The sequence below is a fragment of the Melozone crissalis genome, unplaced genomic scaffold (assembly GCF_028551555.1).
Source record: "Melozone crissalis strain CALT ecotype California unplaced genomic scaffold, PUWL_Pcris_2 ptg000009l_1, whole genome shotgun sequence".
NCBI lineage: Eukaryota > Metazoa > Chordata > Aves > Passeriformes > Passerellidae > Melozone > Melozone crissalis.
In genome coordinates, this window is record NW_026535787.1 from 16078668 (window position 1) to 16101749 (window position 23082).

A 23082-nucleotide genomic window follows, 5' to 3' on the forward strand; every position below is an offset into this window, starting at 1 on the left:
TTCTGTGCACCCCTAGAAATCAGATGGGAAACACTGTAGTTTCAGTAAATTGTTCTCCTCCACAGAAACCTCTCCTGTTGAAGAGGCACTTATCATTGCAACCTGCTATGCCTTTGCTCCTCCACATCACAGACCAATCACAGAATCCCAGAATGACCTGGGTAGGAAGGGACCTTACAGAGCATCTCAATCCACCCCCCTGCCATGGGCAGGGACACCTTCCATTAGACCCAGCTGCTCCAAGCTGTGTCCAGCCTGGCCTTGGACACTTCCAGGGATGGGGCCGCCACAGCTCCTGTGGGCAACCTGTGCCAGTGTTTTACCACCCACAGAGACAAGAATTTCCCCCAGCATCTAATCTTAATCTCCCTTCTTTTAGTCTTCAGCATCCTACCAAATCATCACTATTCAGACTAACTCCTATAGGTATCAAAAAATCAAGAGATTCCTCACCAACAGGACAAATCAAATTGTAATAAATCAGGAGCTCCAGATTTATTACAGACAAGCTAAATCTCTCTGTGAAAGGCAGTTCATAACCAAAAGATTTAGCCAGCTATTTAACAACACTTATCACAAGCATGTGCCTCCAGCTGAGCTCCAGCAGACACTTACTAACTTCAGCAGTTTTACTGCACTTCCCTTCTTCAATTTGTCTCAGTGCACTGGTTAGAAAGGCCTCATTTACCCAGTCAGAAAGCAGTCTTCAGCTCTTTGGGCCAATTCTATGCTACTGCATTCAATTTTCCTTCTCTGACTGCACCTGTAAGCCTGGGCTCATCCAACCTGACTTAACTGACAGAGGGCTCATAGCCTCTGATGTCATGACCACCATGTTGCTGTGTTTAGCAGGGGAACTCACAGAACTCCAAGATGGAAAATATTTTTTTATTTATTTTATTAAAATTGTAATTGAGATCATCTTTAAAAAGAGCCAATTTTCCAATAGGGCTTTTAATTTTAAAATGGTTTTTTATAGCATTAACCAAGATTTGGGAGCTATTTTCATATATTGAGGGGAACAGAGAAAGCTATTAGCTAAAAGACTTTTTACTATTGAGACAAGAATTGCAATAACATGAAAGTATGTCAGAAAGCATATACAAATACTGCTGGAAAGAAAATGTTTAGAAAAGGTGGGGTTTTTTCCAAATTTGATCTTGTTGTTTTGGCTACATTAGAGCACTACAAACTCATATTCTTTAGAATCATTCAATTTGCTGTTTGCTGGGGGCCTTTTTCACTGCAACTGTGAAGTACATAAAAGTACTGCAATTTCCCACCTACCCCCAACATAAGGACATGAACACATGAACTTGGCAATGGGACTGGAGCCACTCCCATATGGAGACAGGACAAGAAAGTTGGGGCTGCTCAGCCTGGAGAAGAGAAGGATGTCTGGAGACAGGGCCTTCCAGTATTTGAAGGGGCTACAGGGAAGCTGGAGAGGGACTCTGCACCAGGAACTGTAGTGACAGGACAAGGGGGAATGGCTTTTAGCTAAAAGAGGAGAAATTTACATTAGATAGCAGAGGAAATCCTTGGCTTTGAGAGCAGTGAGGCCCTGGCACAGGTTGCCCAGAGAAGCTGTGGATACCCCATTCCTGGAAGCATTCAAGGCCAGGCTGGATGGGGTTGGAGCAGCCAGCTCTAGTGGAAGGTGTCCCTGCCCATGGCAGGGGGTTGGAAATGGATGAGCTTTAAGGTTCTTTTCAACCCAAGCCATTTGATTTTTGATGTTTGATTCAATAAATAAATTATAAACCCATCATCCATCAGATACTGCAAAACTTTACTTTTGAACCATTTCAAATTTAATCTCTTTCTGCCTGATTGTTAGATCTTCTATCAATAAAAGCACTGTAGTTGGTGCTATCTCAAAATACTTTAAAAAACCTTGCAGAACATGCAGATCAGCGGTACTATCACACAGTTTCCTCCGTCTTCAGAAAATGCTGCTCACTAGAATTGCAAAAACAATGAAGAAAAAATTGCTAAAATAAAAAGGCACCTTTACAGAACACATTTCCAGAGGCACAGCTTTACTAGGAAATCCAGTGCTACGTAAAAAGCAATTCACATTTTATTTTAAATTTCCATAAACTGTACAAAAAAGTTTCATTCTCACCAAAAATAACAGCAATATTTCCAATCTTACTTCTAGACAAACAACAAACTCTTATTTTCATCTTTCCAGAGTGAGTTTACAAATAAACATACCATAATATGGATGGCGTTTGCATCAGAGTTGGGGCAGAGCAAACAGATTTAAACATTTGTGGAATAAATGTTAAGTTTTTAGTGTCTTTTAAGAACTTAAATACTCCTGCCATGCCTGTTAAGCCTAAAGAAAAGAAGTTTTGTGTCTGACACAAAGGAATGTAAACAGTCATCAAGAGATTAAAGAGGTTGACTCTTCCAACAAAACCGTAAACGTATCCCTATATCACTGACATTCACTTGACACTGAGACCTGTCCACAGCATGGGCATCGTGCAAGAGCTGAATCCATTCTCCAAAATGCCACTTAAATATACATCAAAGACTTCCTTAAAAGTTTGGGTTTTTTAAAAAAATCCTAAGTAACAGAACTGAAATAGATTATACTCTTTTTAATAGTTTGAATTTCTTTCTTATCCTAATTAATCAGTGAATATGTAACAGCCCCATCAGATCTACAATCATAATGTACTTTTTCCACAATGCAATAACGTAAAAGAGCACCTAGTTAAGCCAATCAGATGTAAAAAGCACCTCTGCCAAGAGCATGGGCTTGTGTCAGGCTTGATTTTGTTTGCCAAACACATTTAGTATGGACTAACACCACATAATTTAGGTCTTTGACCACAGCTTGTTCAGCCCAAGGCCTAAAATGAAAACACAATTGCAGTGATTTTTTAAGATTTCACCGGTTTTTCTCCCCAGCTTTGAAACTTAATTAATAAGAAGCTGTTTCTATAGATTGGTTAGAGCTTAAAAAGTTAGGCATTATCTGTTACTTCAGAATTGTTTGAAGGAATACAGTCTTGAAATTCCACTTTATCTGGATAGAGTTTAATGTAAGTGTCCACCATCAAATCTAAGTCATGTTTTATGTCAATGTTTATGTTGAGCAAAGCAAGGTTGCTTGACCTCTGCCCTGTCAAGGTGTTTTTCAGGTATGCCTTTAAGCGCTTTCGTCCTAGTCCGTATTTCTCATTCTCCACCTTCATCACTGGAAGTAAGCACAAGACTTTAAGCAATGCATAAACATTAGGGAAAAACTTTATGTCGGGCAAGTGAAGTGCTTCATAAATAGTAGCTGGAAGTTCAATATCTTTTCCTCTGTGCTTCCACTTGATTCTCCAACAGTGAAGCTCAGCAGAAAGTGTGTCTGGATTGGGCAAGTCATTTTTGAACATGTCAGCGTGATGCTCCTCAGATGTGTTGAATTTGAGCTGTCCCATGACTGAGGGCACTAATGATAAACATTTCAGAGCTTTTAAATGTTGTTCTGAGAAAATATCTTTTAGCTCTTGAATAATATGCTCTACTGTTGGGACACTTAGGATTTCTTTGTAGTAATTTTCTGATGTCATATCAGGGTCGAAGTTCCCCTGTTGTGCCCTGAGAAATTTTCCTGGGAGTTTAATTTGTACATCCAGTTTTGTAGCCAAGTTTGTGGCTTCCTCAAACCAAAATTCATGGTAAACTTCAATATTCTCCATCACTTCATTCAGAGAGTGCAATACTGCTGTTAAGCTGCCAGCTGCAAAGAACACATCTGATGTTTGTCCCTGGAGATTTTTTCCAAATGCTCTTGTAAAAGACAGAACATTTTTCATAATTACAATAGTGACAATGAAATCAAAATCTGTTAGTGCACTTGAAAGTACAAAAGCTCGACCAACAATGAAGTTGTTCCACCTGACAGAAAAGTCACTGCTCACAGCATCCAAGCACAGCACCAGTGCTTGCAGGAGGTCCACTAACACCTCAAAAGTATCATGCCTGCCTGTCCACTGAGAACGACAGATCTTCTTCAACTCATTACCTTTCTCATAATTGTCCTGAAAAAGAGCAGAAATTGTGTTGTCCAGTTCTACTAGTAATTGTGGAGACTGATTAAAAAGACAGCAAACTTCTTCAATTGTTCCTAATGCAATGGAAACACCAACAACAGGAACAGATTTTGCCAGCCAAACATTTAAGGCACATGAGGAACACAGCGTATACACAGCTTGCGGATACTTTTCCAAGAGTCTTGTAGCCACAACTTTCATTTTAGAAGCAAATCCACTGGAGACAATGTAGGCTTGACCCCGACAGTACTCCATGTTTAGACCCCACTTTTCAGTAATAGTTGCATGGAACTTAACAGCTAAAATTTCAGGATCAGCCTCATATGGTAAAAACCCTATGAATTCTTCTCTGAGATTGTGAGACTCATCAATGAACCTCACCAGCACCGGCAGATGTTCCTCTCCTGCTATGTCCACGACTTCATCGGTGACAATAGAAAAGAAGTGTGAGTCTCTTACTTCCCTCAGTGTCTCCTCTCTAATACAGTTTTCACAGATCTCAAGCATTTGTTTCTGCTGAGTTTTTGAACAATACTCGAGGTTGACTGCAGTCATCTCAAATCGTTTCCTCAGAACTTCATCGCCACCATTTATTCTGTATTCCAGTAGAGCCTGAAAGTTATCTGAAGTAAAAATGCCTTCTGGAAGTTCATCAGCATTATGGCCATCCAATGGAATATTTTGTTTACCCATTAAGATCAAAATTTCAAATAATGATTTAAGGTAATCTTTGTTTTCTCTTTCTTCCAGTGTTAAGGGGACAGTTTTTTCCTCTTGTTCTTCCCCTCCTTCCTCTGAGACAGTGTTTTGCTCATTGTTTTCATTTGACTCTTGAGTTGCCTGCTTCCGTTCAAAAGCATCGTCAACTACAAAATTAAAATACTGTAAGTGTCAAAAATAAAATATAACATTTACTTGCCCAGTACCTTTCAGTTACCAAACTCCAGAGAAGAATGTTTCCAGTTTAAAAGTGAATGAGTACTTTGGAAACAATTTAGACTGGCTGGCTGAATCAAGAAGGAACTCAATTATCCTCCTGCTAAACTAAAATAAACTAATAGTTATATATAAACTAATAGTTATGAGTCCTGCATTACCTCATCAGCCTTAGGAAATAAAGTTATTACCTCAATTATTTTGATCACTTACTCTTTTGTTGCTTCAATGTTCTTATTTCATCTTCACTCTTAAAAAAACAAACAAAAAGAACTTATATTGATGACAATGTTTACCATGTGACCTTAAAATATTAACATATCAAGATGAGATACAAATACTGTAGATGAGACCAGTTAACATTTGCCAAAAAGTGCTAGAAATTTTAACACCAGGAGGTTTCTTGAGGTAGTTTATTATAGTCATGACATGTATCTACCAACTACATGAGAACAGTTGTATTAGGAGGTTCTTCAATATGTATAATTATTAGTAAATAGATTCCATTAAATAGTTTCTATTGCAATTTGGTAATGTGCTGCCAGTAGACAGAACCATCTTTAACTCCATTTTCAGTCAACAGATGCAACCAAACTCACAGAGAAGTATTTAGAAATTGTCTTCAATTTTTCAAGTATAAACAGAGATTATGAGTGGAATTCCTGTTAATTGTCAGTATACTTCTAACTATGGAGACACTGTCTCCCCTAAATGACACACAAGACACAATCCCACAAAAAAAATTTCTCAGTCTTGGTTTTATCCATGGATCCTTTTTTCACAACAATAAGTTCAAACAAGCACATCTGAATTGATTCAGATTTCAGAAGTTAAATGGGTGAACCAAAGATCACGATCAATATGCATCAAGAATTTTGGGATATCAAGCTTCAGTTGTGTTCAGTTGGCATTGCAGTAACAAGGAAAAGAAAACTATACATTTGATTTGGATGAAAGAATCAGCTCTGGACCAGCACATTTAATTTCCCAGATTATTTCTTCAAGACTTCTTTAGATAAAATTTTTATCATGCATTTAACTTATAATCAACAAAAACGATACAGGAATAGGCAGCATAAAAATACAAACACTCAAGTGGCTAAATATTTTTATTTCATATTTTGTGTAAAAGTTTCACATTAACTTACTTGTCATCTTTTCTTTTAATAACAAACCAATAATTTTACATTCAAAACTTACTAGCTCTTTTATCCTTTTCCTATGTCTGCTGTGGGGATTGTTCAGGTGACTTGTAAGATCAAATATAGTTGGCACAGCATTATCCCGTAAAACCGTTCTGTATGGGCTCTGTAAGAAAACAGACAGCTCCATTAGGGGATTCTTTGAGAAATTCCACACATTGTGCCCTTTTTTTCCCTTCCTTCTTTTCTTCTTTATGTTATTATTCTAAAGTACTTTGACTTTTTGATGTTACCAAAGAGAAAGCTAAGCTATGCAATTTACATTTCAGGGATATCAAGAGAACACTGAAAATAGGAAGACAGATACTACAGAAAACTCCAATCCAAACTACAAACCCTTTTTTTTGTCCCCATTATCTCTGTATCAAAGACCCTGTGTGCAATAATTTTAATATTTAATATTAATTTATTTTTAAAAAAATAAACATTCTGGATAAAAAGACATTTATGCATCAGAAGGAAAACATTTTGTTACTATTGTGTTTTGGTTTTAATCACTTATTTCACAATTCTAGAAACATTTCATTGCAAAAATGTTCAATTGCTTCTTTTTGTAGAACTATGAAGTCCACCAAGCACTACTGTGAAAGATCATATTGAGGGAAAATTTATCTGTGAATAAAAAAAAGAAGAAAAGACTTCTAGATGATCATGTAAGTGCTCCCAGTTAAAAAAAATTATTTAAAGTAAAATGTTATATTTGGATATACTGTAAACCTGTGTTGCCTATATTGGCTAATTTCTACCAAGTACAAAATTGTAACTGATGTCATCTTGTCATTAGATTGAAATGCATTTCAAACAAACCCATCTTCATAGTGTTTCCTTTCCGAGTCATAATTACTTCCAATTTTCATCTGTTTTCAGGGATGCTGGCTAATTAGAGACCTCACCACGTGTAATGTCACTAGGACTTCAGAGCTTGACCTGCATATTTTAATTATCCTTCATAACTAAAATATCTGTTTTGCTTATGTACCAGAGTGAAATTCAGCCTAGAAATGAAAACTTGATACAAAATCTCACCCTTTCCTACTCTTATGCAAGCTGTTAAAATCATATTGTTGACAAAAAGAACTGAAAGATATTACTTCATTAACAGAAAACAGTGCCTTGACTTTAGCTGGATGAAAATGTAACAGGAAATTATAGCTTGACAGATGTAAAGAGTGTTTAAATCTTGTGGCCACAACAGAGTGTAATTTAACCAAATCACACCATGTACACTCCTCAGGAACAGGACATTAATAAGTTTAAATAATTAGAGAAATGCAAAATTACACCCAATAAACTTATATAATCTTGTAATCTCTAGTGAAACAAGTGAAACAAGGAAAGCACTGCAGTGGGGACAGCATTCAACTAACACATTAAACTGCCAGGAACACCATTTTTTCTCTCTCCTCTGACTGTTCATCTTCATTATCATTCTCAATGGCTGAGAGCCTGTGTGGAACCCCAGACAATGGCAGTGATCCCAATTAAGACTAAGAAATTAATTTTCCTAGAGACGAATTACCCGGGAGCTGAAAGATTAAAAGGCAGCATTCTGGTGAAAAATGTCAGTCACATTTTGCAAGATGCAGTAAACAAATGCTTGTTTTTACTTACACTTCTGCATATCATAGAAGTCTCAAAATGTTTAGCACACAATCTGTAATGTTTGTTGAGTTGATCTGGAGTTTTATCTTCTAAATCTGCCCTTCGACAATTCTCTACCCATCTCTGACATCTGCATGTAAGAAGAATTAGATAATCTTAGGATAAAATAAAATCCCTTACAATTTCAAACCATACTCAAAACTGGAGCACGAGTGCAAGTGACCTTGATACAAGGCTTGGAAAAGTTCTTTACAACTTCCTTTGGAACATGCCATCAAATTTTTGTAAAAACTACTTTTTCTGCTTTTGCTCAACTCTCAACATCACCCCATCAAATTCAGGAGTCTTTTCCCTTGATTTATATATTCTTGCCTTTGTCACACACACACACAGAGCAGATTGTAGCACAGGTGCTCATGAAACTTAACTATTTAATTATAAAGAATTTGGTCTTTAAAAGAAAAATTAAAAACCCAAGAGATGTGCTTGTAGTCTAAAGTCATAACGTTTTCTAGGCAGTTTTTAAGATAGCTGTCTTTTCCACCTCCCTTCAAAATATAGTATTCTTCTTATTTATTGTGGTCTCTGGGGGAATTTAGAGTAGATTTATGAAAGTAAAATAATAACAACCATTATTGTTGGAAAAACAACCATTCCACAGACAGTGCTTCTACGCCCAAAGAAAGTTCTCCTTAGATATCTATTTTTACACGTATTTACTTTTGCTTTGGATTAGTTCTTAAGATATACCACTAGGATAAAGAAATATTTCCTTTACTGACAGAACTCTATTTAGGTATGCAAGAGACTGCCTCTTCTGGTGAGTAAGCCACTTGCAGTAATTGATGCAAATACAAGTTGAAGTAGTGAGCTTCAACTTCCCCTAATGGGGTACATGCCATCACTCTCTGAGCAACAAAGTTACTTGTTCTAGAATTTAGAAGAAATCAAATTTACTATTACTTTTGACTGCAAACATTAAATTATTTTTAATGTAAGTAAGGAGGGAGAAAAACAACTATAAAAACAAAGGCTGTCTTGTCAGATGTTTAGGTGGGCAGCCCAGATGAGAAAATCACAGGTCTGAGTGGATTAACCTCTACTTTAGCTCAGTAAAGGGCAATTGTGCAAATGAAAGAGAGGAATCTGATTCTGATCTCTGCTGGCTGAACCATTTGCAAAGCTCAATTTTTTGCTCATGCAAAATATTAAAATAACAGTGATAGCAAATGCCATAAATCAAAATAATTTCTAATATTGCTCTTGGAGATCCATACAGAGTATGCTTAGTAATGACTTAAGGAAAGAAAACAATGTTTTAAAAAATCCAATTTTTTGGCATAACAGATCTTGCACTCTTGGCAGCGCAATCACCCCAGAAAGAGAACAGGGGAGTTTTCTTCACTTGATCAAATGATATAAACACTGTTTTAAAGTGGGAGACCTGTAGCATGTAAATTATATTGACTCTGGCTCTCAGACTTTCTCAGTGGGTGTTGACTACTAAACAACTCATTAAATGTGATCATAGAGGCTGATCAGCCTCCTCTACAGTCAGTGGGGAGGGTTTCAGGGCAGAGAAAGAGCCTGACCCCATGGTCTTACCTGCTTCTCTCAGTGATTCAGGGATGCTGACAAACACTGAGAGAGAGCAGAGCCAGAGCTCCTCACATCATGTTAACTCCCCTGAATCACCTCCTGGCAATCACAGGGACACAAACTGGTGGCAGGAATGGTGCATTCAGAACTGGCACACAGTTGTCAAGGGCAGGCAAACATCACCCTGAGTCCTTTGCCCTCCCATGTTAATGCTAACCAAAGAACCTCAGTAGGTACTTACTAAGTCAAGGATCAAATCAATGAGTGACAGCAAGAGATACCACCAGCTCTTCAGAGGGGGCTTACTCAAAAATTAGTCTCATCATTAACCACCCAATACTCCTTTCCTGATGCCTTAAACTTTAGCTTTCATATTATCCAGATTTTGTACTGCATTAGTATATAACTGAACTTCATAAAAAGTGTTAGCAAGTTCTCACAGTTTAGTTAGACAAAACAAGCTTTTCCAGCCTGAGAACCAAGGACACCATTGCAGCTTCAGGCCCAAAAAGTACAAACAACAGCAAACTGAGGAGAGCAATCTGGGAAGATGGGACTTCATAACCTGCAGCTGTAATTGGACAATTAACCCTAATATGCAAATGGACCAAAACTTATAAAAGTGTGAAAATGTGTGACCTCTTGTCCAACATGGGTGTAGCCTCAGCTGGGGTCTTGTACTGCCCAAGGTGCATTCTTTGAAGGCCTTTTTAATAAATACCTACTTTATTCCTTTAACACTGTCTAACCTCTGTTCTAGGTAGCTCTCAAGGCATCATTCCCTTACAAAGTTCTTCAACAGTTGCACAAAAACTGGATATGGTTGCTGCCTTTTCTGCTGAAGTAAACACTACCTGTGATGCCAAATTATTTTGTCTGTTTTCTTTTATATATTCTCTGTATTCTTACACATATATTTGTAACTTTGTAGCCTATTGTTCTATTTGTGGCTAGTTTCCCCCAGTACTTTACCCTAGGCAGAAAAAAACTCCACATTCCAAGGCCCCCTAACCTACTCCAAGCCTATCTTGGATCTGTCTGGGAACCAAGTCCAAAAAACAGCTCTTCAAGACATATTTTCACAAACAACATTTAGTTCCCATCTAAGGGGGGGGAGGGAAGGGAGTGGGCAGGATTCAGAGAAGGTTGGAGAGGGAAATGGCATCACCTCTTTTGTCTCCAATTGGTGATTTTTTTCCATTATGCTGATTTGCTAGATTTTTAGGATTGTATTCACCCCAGGGGGGAAGGCATTTTGTGGGCATTTTTCCATATCTGCCCCTGGAGGCTTCCAATGAAGACCAGCCTTTGTGTTACCTCCTATACTAATATTATCTCAGGAGTATGTTGTTTTATTTCTAGGTCCTTTAAGACATCACCTGAGCACATGATCCAAAAGAAGCCCTTGAATGTTCAGAGCCCCATTTGAGGATCCCAACTACACAATCCTAGAGCAGTTTGGGTTGGAAAGGACCCTACAGCCCATCTTGTTCCAGGCCCTGCCATAGACAGGGACACCTTCCACCAGACCTGGCTGCTCCAAGCCCCATCCAGCCTGGCCTTGAGCATTCCCAGGGATGGGGCAGCCACAGCTTCTCTGGGCAACCTGTGCCAGGGCCTCACCACCCTCACAGAGAGGAATTTCTTCCCAATACCTGATCTAAATTTCCCCTCTTTCATATCATGGATCAGACATGGGCACCAAGCTTCTCAACCCACTGGAGCAGCATATCAGCAACCAGAGTTCTGGAAATTTAGGAAGCTCTAATGGCAAAGGCTGAAATGCTGACATTCTCTCAGGGAGCTACAGGACTAAAAGGAGATGACAGGTTATATGACTGAACTCAAACATGAAAACTCCACCTGAGTCTGAATTCAGCTCTTCAGTCTCACTGTGAGTTTGGTTCCAAACAGAACACTCTCTGAGGATTGGAGTAACAAAGAAAAAGGAAGTCAGGCCCCTGAGATCACCCACTATAGCTCTGCATGGTATTATCCAAGAAGCAACTAGAAAGATATTAGAATAAAATTAGGTATTAATTTTTATCAAATCTTTCAGTATTCAACTATTTCTGCATGAGAAGACAGGCTTATGGAGCTTGTGAAGTCCTTATGCAAAACCTACATCCACAAGACTGCCCTGAGTCTTCCTACTCAACTCAACTGGATGCTGTAGCAGCAGGGAATAACTCCTGTGTTAAAAGCAATAGCAGCAACAGCAATTACCCTGAAAAGGAGCAAACCTAGATCCAAGTAACCCAACAAGCACATATACATGAAATGGACATGATTCTTAAACATGCTTCACAAGCATCATCCCCACAAAGAACATATAGTTGTGAATAAATTATTTTAAATACACATATTAGTTTGAGATTTTTTTTTTTAAATCCAGACCTTTATTTCCCATTCCTTTCAAGTGAGCTGCATCATGATGTTCTCAGGTAGTGTTTCACTTCAGCCACCCACAGGGAAGTATGCATGATCAGTCTCTAGAGAACTTGGATCTAATCCCATTCTCCAATGGATCCTCATACATGAATGGCAAATGACACAGAGGAATAAGAAACTTGCAGTGCATAAAGCAGAACCTCTACAACCCTTGGTGAATGCCCAAGAGGCTGAATTACCTTGCATTAGGAAGAGAGATGTAATTGGTGGAGATGTAATTAATGAGGGACTATCCTAATTCTAAATAAGCTTTTGGAGAGCATCATACATCTATGCTACTGAAGGAATCACAGTTCTTTACTTCAGCAGAAAAGAATGTATCTAATGGAACTGAAACACAAGTGCTGCTGGAAGCTACCAAGCTTACAAGAGAAATCACTTTAGTACACTGTCCAGCTCATACCAAAGGCTCCTGCGAAACAAAGAAATAATAAAACTGCTCAAACTTTTAGTCAGGTAGATTTTAAAAGGCCTGGAGTTTAGGAGCAGTACTATGGGATAGGAAGATATTGGAAATAACTCTCACCAACCTCTAGAGTGGTCATCAACAGGAATAGTGTTTGGCAGAGAATTAAATCCAGGACCAGCCTCTTAGAAAATAAATAGTTGGAGACAACGTCCCACAAAATAATTAATAAAACAAAATACAGCTACATGACATATATTAACTAAGGTATTTTCAGTAAAATCCAAATTGGAAGTTAAAAAGTAAGGACCATATACTATGTGCTGTAAGTTTTAGGTAAGGAAACTAGATACATCATTCCCACATCAAATGAGTAGTGGATGATCAACCAGTTGATTGTGATTTTTTATTGGTAATCATTTAAGTATTTGTGCACAGGAATCTACAATGTTGTACTCTACCCTATGGTGATGCTGTTAGCTTTGTTATATTTGTACTTGGAATAATGCTGTACATAAGGGCAGCACTCACAGAATGGGTGCAGAGACTGTAGGGATATAAAAGCCCAGGGATTTCTTGGTTCAGGGACAATCCCCAGAGGCATCAGCTCAAGCTGTTACCACATTATGATTAAAGTGCTGAAAGGAACCAGACATCTGAGACTGCTACAGAAAACCCAGAACCCAGGGCTGAGGCTGAAAGGGAAACTTGTCTGCCACCATGAGTGTGGCATGCCCAGGGCACTCTGTTTCACTGGAGCCACCTGCCCTGGGGGCTTTGCTCATGGCAATTAAAGTCTCAGGCTGTGCAAAGGGACCCCCAGTGTGGCTACTGAATGGTCAGGCAGCAAAGCTTCCTTCATACCTCTTAGGCATTGCTCATTTGCTTCTAAGAAGGTTTTCTTCAGCCACAAACTTTACATTTTTAGAGATCTGCTGACATCTCATGGAAGCTGAAATGGCATTTTACTGAGCTGCAGCTAGAGTATACACTACTTCACTACTGGTCAACTGTAACAGAACAGCATCTCTTTGCTTAAGAAGTATTTTGTTCTAAACACTCATAGCTCAGCTGTAACTTGAGCCACCATGATGAACACAGCCAGTCACAGATGAGAGTTAAACATATCTTACTGTGAGGATCACTGCCTAGACTGCATAAAACTGTAAACCTTATGGAGGTAGCAGAGGCTGCTTACACTAGTTTGATATGAAAAGACAATATGCCACCCATTAAATACTGGTGGTTCTTCTCCAAAGGTTGATCTCTGAACCCTTTATCTTCTCAAGAAGCCAAAATGAAAGCAGGTAGTCTTAACAGGTTAGCTCTCACTGACTTCCTAACACCTGACAGATCAGACTTGGAATGTCTAACTGGAACTGCTTAGCACTGAATTGGGAAAACATTAAAGGCAATTACCAGCTATTATGGAAACACTTACACTAAGGTAGTAGAAACAATTTATCCAGACTATGCATTTACCATCAATGATTTTTTTAAATTTAAATGTATTTTAAGATGTATTCTAACAACTTTACTTACAGCTTTCCCACTGCAAGCTGCCAAGTGCAAATAACATTTTGGGACAATGCACTTTGCTCACCATCCCAGTCTGACCTACAAAAGTGAGAACAAGGAGTACAAGGAACATATTTTCATTTCCATCTGCAGACTGCTGTAGACCGGCCCACAGAATAAAACACCCTCAAGTCTGTAAAACCAAGAATAAAACACTCTCAAGTCCGTAAAACTGAAAGGATGCATGGATTTATCAGTCTCTAAATGCTCTTGGTAAATAGAATATATGATCATCTTTGAACAGAAAGTTGCAAAATATTAATGGGGGAACTTCTAGAGAACCTAGAACATCATCTTTGTCACTGACTGCTTTTAAGAGTACAAAGATGCTATAAACAGTTTATGCATAGTTTCTCCTTCCTCCTGCCCATCTTGTGAGACCCCATCTGAAATACTGTGTACAGTCTGCCCCAGTATAAGGACAGACATGGAAATGTTGGACCAAGTCCACAAAGCTGGCAAGAGGACTGGAGCATCTCCCATATGGAGACAGGATGAGGAAGTCAGGGCTGTTCAGCCTGGTTGTGCAGAGACCTCAGAGCACCTTCCAGTGTCTGAAGGGGCCTTACAGAGAAGGAGGAGAGGAGCTCTGCATCAGGAACTGTAGTGACAGGACATGGAGAAATGCCTTCAAACTGTAACAGGGGAAATTTAGGTTAGATACATGAATGAAATTTTTTACAGGGAGGGTTTGGAGGCCCTGGCATAGGTTGCCAAGAAAGCTGAGGCTGCCCCACTCCTGCAAGTGTTCCAAGGGTTGGCTGGGAGAAAGGTGGTCTAATGGAAGGTGTACCTGCCCATGGCTTGGGATGAGATGAGCTTTAAGGTTCCTTCCAACCCAAACCATCCTGGAATTAATAAAAGAGAGTTTTAAAAAAATTAGTCTTTAAAATGTAATCATTTAGTCACACACTTTTAACTACCTCTCCACACTGCTACCATGGAAAACACTCATTCAAAATGTCCTTCCAAAAAAAAAAAAAATTATAAACTGCAGAGGATATTTTCTTCATAGAGTAAACTGCCATCTACTGAGGAGTTCTGTACAGCCTGATGCGACTCACATTTTACAGCAAGGACCTCTTACAAATTAAGACTGAAGCTGAGACATTGCCAATTTTCTTCAATTCCAAACAAACTGCAGACATTCCTTCGTGTGAGATCCTAAGGGTCTCACAGGACAGATGGCAGAAAGAGACAACAGTAAGAGCAAATAATGAAAATGAAAGAATAAGAGTAGGTAATCAAGCACTTTTCAGTTCTTATTAAAGCAAAATCATATAGAATATGGACTGTATTATATATCTTGCATGTACTAGATATCAAGAGGTCTGGACAGCCTTTACAGCGAGGCCTTGCATTCATCCAGGAGAACTTCATAACATACCCAAAATCACAACTTTAGAGAGCAGCTACTATCTATATAACCTTTTTGTATCTTCATTTGAAATTGCTTGGAGGGTCTGTTTCCTTAGGAAGTACTACATGTGCATAATTCCCACGGGGTTTTGATTTTTCAAAAAATCAGGTCAAGCATCTTCAAAGAAGGAAGTAAATATCACGTATAAATCATGAAAAGGCCAGCTTTAACTACTGACTGTTCAAAAAGAGGTAACTGGTATTGCCCTATGCCTACGCCCCCTTCAATATTGTGAGCATCATGTTAAATCAAGTGATTATAAGAGTGTCGTCTCGATTTAAGGGTGAACCTTTACATGGAGGTTTCTATGTCTAAGTACATGATTTATTTTTCATAGTATTTTCCACTGTCTCTCACTTACACACTTTTTGCTCTCCCAATACACCACCCCTGCTTTTCACCCACTGGGAATTTCTCCCATCACCTCTGCTGTCGGTCATGACGCTTTGCCACCATGCCAGCAATCCTGTGACAGTTCCCCCCGCCGCAGGAGTGTCCCATTTGCCACGCACACACCTCATGGCCTAACACACAGAGCAGGACTGATGGACCTTCACTGATTGAGCCAGCGCTGAGCCTGCGCGGGCAGGGCTCCCCTACCTGAGCCCATGGCTCCGGCACCCCTCAGGCTGCCCCACATGTCTCAGCCGTATATCCCATTACTACACCCCACATACAGCCCCACCCCGGTCTGGGCCAGGTGCCCTCCTCCCTCCGCATCCCGGAGCGGCGCCGCCGCCGTGCCCGGCACTCCCCCGAGGGGCGGCAGCCGCAGCCGCCGCGGCCCCGGCGCAGGCGCCCGCCCGCCTCCCGCCGCCACCGCCCGGAGGGTCCCCGGCCCCGCCCCGCCGCAGCGAGCGCGGCCTCCGCAGGCACCATCGGCAGTCCGGGCGCCCGCCGGCCCCGCGGGTAAGGAGGCAGGCGCGGTCAGGGAGACGCAGGAGAGGCAGAGCGGGCAGGGGGAAGGGAGCCGGCTCTCCGCACGGTGTCTCCTCAGACAGGCAGCGTTGTGCGCCGGCGGGGCCTGAGGGGGAGAGCCGGGCGCGCCTCCCCCAGCCCGCCCCTCCCGCGGTGGTCTCACCTGGCCGGATCGCGGGGGAAGCGGAAGAAGGCCAGGTCGGACTGGGTGCTCTTGCGGGTGCAGTTGGGCGCCGCGCAGAAGTTCGGCATGGTTCCCCCGGCCGGCGCCGCTGCCCCTTTAAATCGGCGGGCCGGCGGGAGGGGGGCGGGGGGGGAGGGTGCGTGTGTGGGGTGGAGGAGGAGGAGGTGGCGGCGGCCGGAGGGGAGGCAGGGCGGGAAGCGGCTCCACAGTGCTGTGAGCGGCCGGGAGGATTCAGCGCCGCGCTCCGCCGGGCCGGGGCCACCTCCTTCCCACACTGCACCGCGCGCTCGCCCGCGGCGGGCACGGCCCTGCGCGTGCGCGCGAGGAGCGGGCACGGCGGGGGCGCGCATGCGCCGGGTGTCGGGCTCTGTGTGCGCGTTCCACCGTGCGTGTTAACGGCGCGTGTGTCCGTCACACACCGTGTGTGTGTCCATCACACACCGTGCGTGTTAACGGCGCGTGTGTCCGTCACACACCGTGTGTGTGTCCATCACACACCGTGCGTGTGTTAACGGCGCGTGTGTCCGTCACACACCGTGTGTGTGTCCATCACACACCGTGCGTGTGTTAACGGCGCGTGTGTCCGTCACACACCGTGCGTGTGTTAACGGCGCGTGTGTCCGTCACACACCGTGTGTGTGTCCGTCACACACCGTGCGTGTGTTAACGGCGCGTGTGTCCGTCACACACCGTGCGTGTGTCCATCACACACCGTGCGTGTGTTAACGGCGCGTGTGTCCGTCACACACCGTGCATGTGTCCATCACACACCGTGCGTGTATTAACGGCACGTGTGTCTGTCACACCGTGCTTGTGTTAAACCAAGTGTGTTAACGGCGCGTGTGTCTGTCACACCGTGCTTGTGTTAAACCAAGTGTGTTACCGACGCGTCTCTCTGTCACACATCGTGCGTATGTTAACAGCGCGTCTCTCTGTCCCACATCGTCCGTGTGTCCGTCACACACCGTGCGTGTGTTAACGGCGCGTCTCTCTGTCACACACCGTCCGTGTGTCCATCACACTGTGTGTGTCTGTCACACCGTGCGTGTGTGTCACACACCGTGGGTATGTTAAACCAAGTGTGTTAACGGCGCGTGTCCGTCACACACCGCACGTGTGTTAACGGCACGTGTGTCCGTCGCACACCATGCGTGTGTTAACCGCATGTGTCTCTTACACTGTGCGTGTGTTAAACCGCGTGTGCCCATCGCACACCATGTGTGTGTCCATTACACCATGCAGGTGTCAGCCACACGTGTCCGTCACACCATGTGTGTGTTAACTGTGTGTGTCTGTCACACACTGTGCGTGTGTTAAACCAAGTGTGTCCGTCACACCGTGCGTGTGTCCATCACACTGTGCATGTGTCCGTCACACTGTGTGTGTGTTAACCGCGTGTGTCCATCACACCGTGCATGTGTCCATCATACTGTGTGTGGGTCCATCATACTGTGCATGGGTCTATCACACCGTGCATGTGTATTATGGCGCGTGTCCATCACACCGTGTGTGTGTGTTACGGCATGTCCATATTTGTCACACCATGTGTGCCATCCCGTGTGTGTGGCTGTGTGACGCTGTCTAGGCATTACGTCGTGTGCATGTTTCACCACGTGTGCAGTACGCCGTGTGCACGGGCTAATGCTGTGCGTGTGTTCCACCGTGTGTGTGTGTGTGTGTGTGTGTGTGTGTGTGTGTTACAACATGTGCATCCTTTTAAACCATGCACGTAACACCACGTGCATGTGTTGCGCCGTACATGTGATGCCACATGTTCATGTGTGACACCAAGTGTGTGTGCACATGTTACAGCATGTGTGTTACTCTTTGTGTGTGTGTGTTACGCCGTGTGCAACTTGTTACACCGAGTGTGTAACGCCACGCGTGTGTTACAGCATGTGTGTGTGTTGCATTATACATGTGATGCCTGTGTGCTCATGTGTGACACCAAGTGTGCCTGAAGGTGCTACAGCATGCGTGTGTTACACCGTGGCCACTCTGAACCCAGTGTAGGAGGGGGATCGTAACATTTTTTGTACAGACAAGCACTATTCTCTCCTCCACAGCTCTTTCTTCTCCAGTTCAACTTATTCATGTCAGCCTGGTCTCCCTGCTCTCTCCTGCCACATTATCCCTTTTTCTTCATTCATGTATTTGCAGCCCTACATAGTTTTCTCATCTAACCCCCACTCTCCAAGCAGTATCTCCCATTCCCCCATTAACTCCACATCTGGTTTCCCCCCTCTCTTTGCTCACAGCTCCTGGTCACCAGCCACAGGTCTCCAGCTGGCCAGCTAGCCAACCTCATTGTTACAGTTCTGATCATTTGGGGCTAAGTTTCCCTTAGTTTCCCTCCCTGAGGAAACTCACAGAGGGGTGAATGGAGCAGGGCAGGGCTGCTTCCCATCTGTGTATGTGCTACACCATGTCTGCTTTAACACCAGGCATAGGGTGGACATCAAGGTGGTAATGGTGTTCTCTTGTCTTATTTTCTTCTGTTTGGTTCTAGGAGGATGTTGTTACTCTGCAGCCTGATGGATGATGCCACACAGAATCACTGAATCAATTAGGTTGGAAAAGACTTCTGCAATCCCTGAGTCCAGCCTATGATGGATCAGAACCTTGTCAACTGGACCAGAGCACATCCAGGCTTTCCTTAAACATCTCCAGGGATGGTGACTCTGCCACCTCCTTTGGCAGGCCCTTCCAATATCTAATCACCCTTTCTGTAAAAAAATTCGTCCTGATGTACAACCTAAACCTTCCCTGGCACAGCTTAAGACCCTGTTTTCTCATCCTGTTGCTGGTTGCCTGGGAGAAGAGGCTAATCCCCACCTGGCTAAAACTCCTTTCAGGTAGTTAAAGAAGTAATGGTGAAAGCCACAAGCTTTTCAAGTAATGAAATAATTAGAGGTTGTACTGGTCAGAAGACATTATTAGGTAAAAAAATAAATAAAGCTTAGAAAAAAAAACCAGGATACAGGAAAGTGGATGGTAGGAACTGGGTAAGGGCTCCCTCACCAAATATGTCTTGTTTAAAAGTAGGTAGAGCACTGTGAAATTGCAAATGCTGATGGCAAGTGATGATTGTTTCAGGTGTAATACTGCTGTTGTTTTAAGAATTCAGCTGTGATACATCCTTTATATATCTTCACATAAAAAGTCCTACTGTCCTGGAGGTGTGCTGGGCTCTGGGAACCACAATCCAAAGACACAAAATGGTCAAAAGTATAAGTTTTCAAAGGAAAAATAACAAAAAAACCCTACTTATTTGATTCCTTTTGAACTTCAGATATTTTAAGCTTTCTTTGTTAAGTATGAGCAGGATTAAAGCTGTCTTTTACGTGAGGAAGTTTTGTCATCAAGTGCTCCTGACCAATCATAATAACATCTGTTTATTTGGCATGAATTGTTTGCCTGAATTCTACCTTGGGTATATAGCTGAAGTAGTTTTGAGTGGTCATTTAAGCTCATGCTAAAGAAAACTGCTGCACCCCATTGGCATTGGTTTGACTTTACTTGGCAGTCACCAACATTCATGGACAGTGAACTGTATAAATGAGTTAATCAGATAAGTAATCTTTTTTAAAATTAACTCAGGTTAGATTTAGTCCACATAACTGCCATCTGATCTGTGGTGCAGGTCACATAAATGTTCATGCTGATACAAGGAGACACAAAAAAAAAAAAGAGAGCAGGATCATTTTTAATTGTAGCAATAGTATAGGAGCACAATTACATAATGTTAGAGTGAATTTTAAAACACTAAAAATCTGTTTCAGTAGGAAAAAAATTACTTCTTCTTACATAACTAATAACTAATAAGGAAATTGTATGCTCTGCCCAATATTGAAAGACCTTTTCTCCTCCAAATTGCTTCACGAAGCAGAAGTACTGGCGTGCTAAACTCCTTTCTGGGGCTCTGAGCAAGCCAGACCAGAATTGCAGTATTAAAATTAAATTAGCCATATTTCTGAGCTGCCACTTCTGACCAAAGTCTCCATTGATATTGGTTGTATCATTTGAAGCATTATACAAGGATGTTCTGGCTGTTACCTTCTAGATATGTGTGTATTTGCATAGGAACTATCCTAATGAAATTAAATGAAGGCAAGACTTGTTTATAAAGTGGTCTTACTGAGGTCTACTGGATGGTGGTTTTTGTGTGGAGACTTAAGAATAAGTGCTTTCTACATAATGGAAAGAAAATAGACTTAATAGTTTTCAAAACCCAGTATTAATACTAGAAGCACTTTCTTTAAAAATAAAAATTAGTTTACATTACTACTTACTTAGAAATTTCAAAAATTATCTTCTGTTGTAGAGTGCAGAAATCCCTGAAACTGTTCTTCCTGCACAGTAGCCTCTGAAGTGTACATATATATTTTAAATAATCCTCTTGATTATTCAAGTCTTATTCACAGTATGTTTCCAAGTGTGCCTAAGGAACATTTAACAGGGATTATATACTGTATTAGTGTTGAACATGTAAGCTGTATTCTAATAAACTATTCTTAAGGGAATTTTGTGTGTTAGTGTTGCTTTTCTCTGTGTTTTCAAAAGTTGTATCTTAAATACAGGATTTCCTTTCACATAATAGTGGGTATAAAATAACTTTTTCTGTTTGCTTCTGGAAATGGACTGTGTGTCTCTTTCCCAAGGTGAAAGTTGATATGCCTTAATTTTCTGAGAGTACTGTTAGTGTGACAGTGTACTCCTGCAGGTTTCCTGCTATGAAAAATTTATTTGCAAGAGAATATTTAAAGTCTGAAATGCTTCCATGGTTCTTTTTACTCCTACATTTCTCTTCCGAGCCTTACAGCCCTGTTGCTGGGATAACCCGAGTGCAAGACCTAAATGGACATCAGGGTAATCCCGCAGAGCTAGGTTTGTAGATTTGTATCCAGAAGTATCTATTCACAATTACTCTGTGAACCCCAAGATACTTCTGTCCCCAGGGTTCACAGAACCACAGAATGACTAGGTTGGAAGGGACCTTCAAGATTATAAAGTCCAACCCATGCCCCAACACCTCAACTAAACCACGGCACCCAGTGCCACATCCAGTCTTTTTTAGATACATCCAGGGATGGTGACTCCACCACCTCCCCAGACAGACCATTCCAGTACTTTATCACTCTTTCTGTTGGATTTTCCTAATATCCAACCTGGATTTCCCTTGGTGCAGCTTGAGACTGGGACCTCTTATTCTGTCCATTGCTGCCTGGAGAGAGAGACCAACCCCACCTGGCTGGAGCCACCTTTCAGGAAGCCGTAGAGAGTGATATGGCCACCCCTGAGTCTCCTTTTCTCCAGGCTGAACACCCCCAGCTCCCTCAGTGGTTCCTCACAGGGTTTGTGTCCCAAGCCCCTCATCAGCAAGTAATTAATTTGTTGGTGAGTTGATTTGAACTTTAAAGCAATAGATGGTCTGTGGATGTGTTAAAAGTGCAACTCGAAAGAGAAAGTGCAAGCTTCCCTATAATACAGTGCAAATTGGCTCCCAGAGTGACTGAATTCTGCTAATTGCTGATCTGGGATAGATGTTCTTTGATTGGCAGAGGCTTGTTAGAGATACCCAGTGTTTGTACAACACATATGTGGCCGTAGATAAGGACTCAAATGGCTCAGTGGAGCAATAACTTCAATAACTTTGCTTCATTCCTTAGTCTCCTGTTCTGAGCAACCAAGTTTATATGTTCTTTGCCAATAGAGCAAGCCACAAAGAGGATTGAGGTTTTCATCTGCCTCCCAAGATTGCTGAGGGTACCAGGTTTAATTCCTTCTTTGATATGTCACAAAATGTCACAAGTGATTTGTTTTCATTAGCTGGGGTTGTGTTGTTGAGTTTTTGCCTCAGTGCAGCAAAGTGTTTAAATAGATGCTGAACTCGATACACAGTGGCATTTTGAAGCATTTTAATACTTGCTGAATTAAGATACTTTCAGCTCAGAGGCTCTTAGGATTTTTAAAGCAAAAAGCATTTGATGAAGAGAATATGCTTACAATAGGGGGGAATATCTATTGATTGGCAACACAAAGCTATCTTTACTAAAAGTAGTTGAAATATCTTTGTGATTTTAAGTACAAATAGTCCTGGCTGACAATCTGTCTGACAAGGCTGTGTATAAAAAGCTCCTCTGCAAGCTGCCAGCACCTAGATATTGTTGAGGCTTCTGATTTTCTCTTAGCCAGGAGGAAAAATGTGATGGGAAAATGTTTGAGGAGGAAGAGAGATTAATAGTGGTCTGAGGGAAGAAGAATGATATTAAATTAGGATGCTCATGTCAGGAAATTATATTGAGTCACTGAATAACCTGGTAGGATAAGTGGAAACTCCACTGGAAAACAAAAAAAAGGCCAAGAAAGAATTTAATTTACTTTAGAATTTAGTCTATTTCTCTCTTATGCAAGACATGGAAGATACTTTAAACTATCCTTAAATTCCCTAAAATTTGAAATTATCTACCACGTTACATTCATCTCAGTATCAAAAGCATGGTGGATTTTTTCTACTTCTTTCTCAATTGCTGGCAGACTGAAACAAATACATTTTTCCCCTTGATTTTCCAATTATACTTTTAAAATTAATAGCATAAGTCTCTTGGAAGCTGGAAATTCACTGTTTACCTCTTAAAAGCAACAGCTGTAGTAGCTGTGCCTGGTTCCCCTATAGTACCAAGCTGAAGCCCCTCTCTTCTACCCCTGAGAAGCTGTTCTGAAGA

At 41.6% G+C, this 23082-nt stretch overlaps 1 protein-coding gene across 1 annotated transcript; it reads right to left on the bottom strand.

The window, feature by feature from the left end:
• Positions 1 to 1834: 1834 nt before the first annotated feature.
• Positions 1835 to 16468, bottom strand: THAP12 (THAP domain containing 12). The gene is made up of 5 exons (XM_054270325.1): positions 16337 to 16468; positions 7811 to 7931; positions 6198 to 6305; positions 5211 to 5247; positions 1835 to 4927 (listed from the first exon to the last, which is right to left on the bottom strand). Exons 1-5 carry the CDS (start codon positions 16423 to 16425, stop codon positions 2982 to 2984), a joined length of 2301 nt encoding a protein of 766 aa, XP_054126300.1. The 5' UTR covers positions 16426 to 16468; the 3' UTR covers positions 1835 to 2981.
• Positions 16469 to 23082: the final 6614 nt, after the last annotated feature.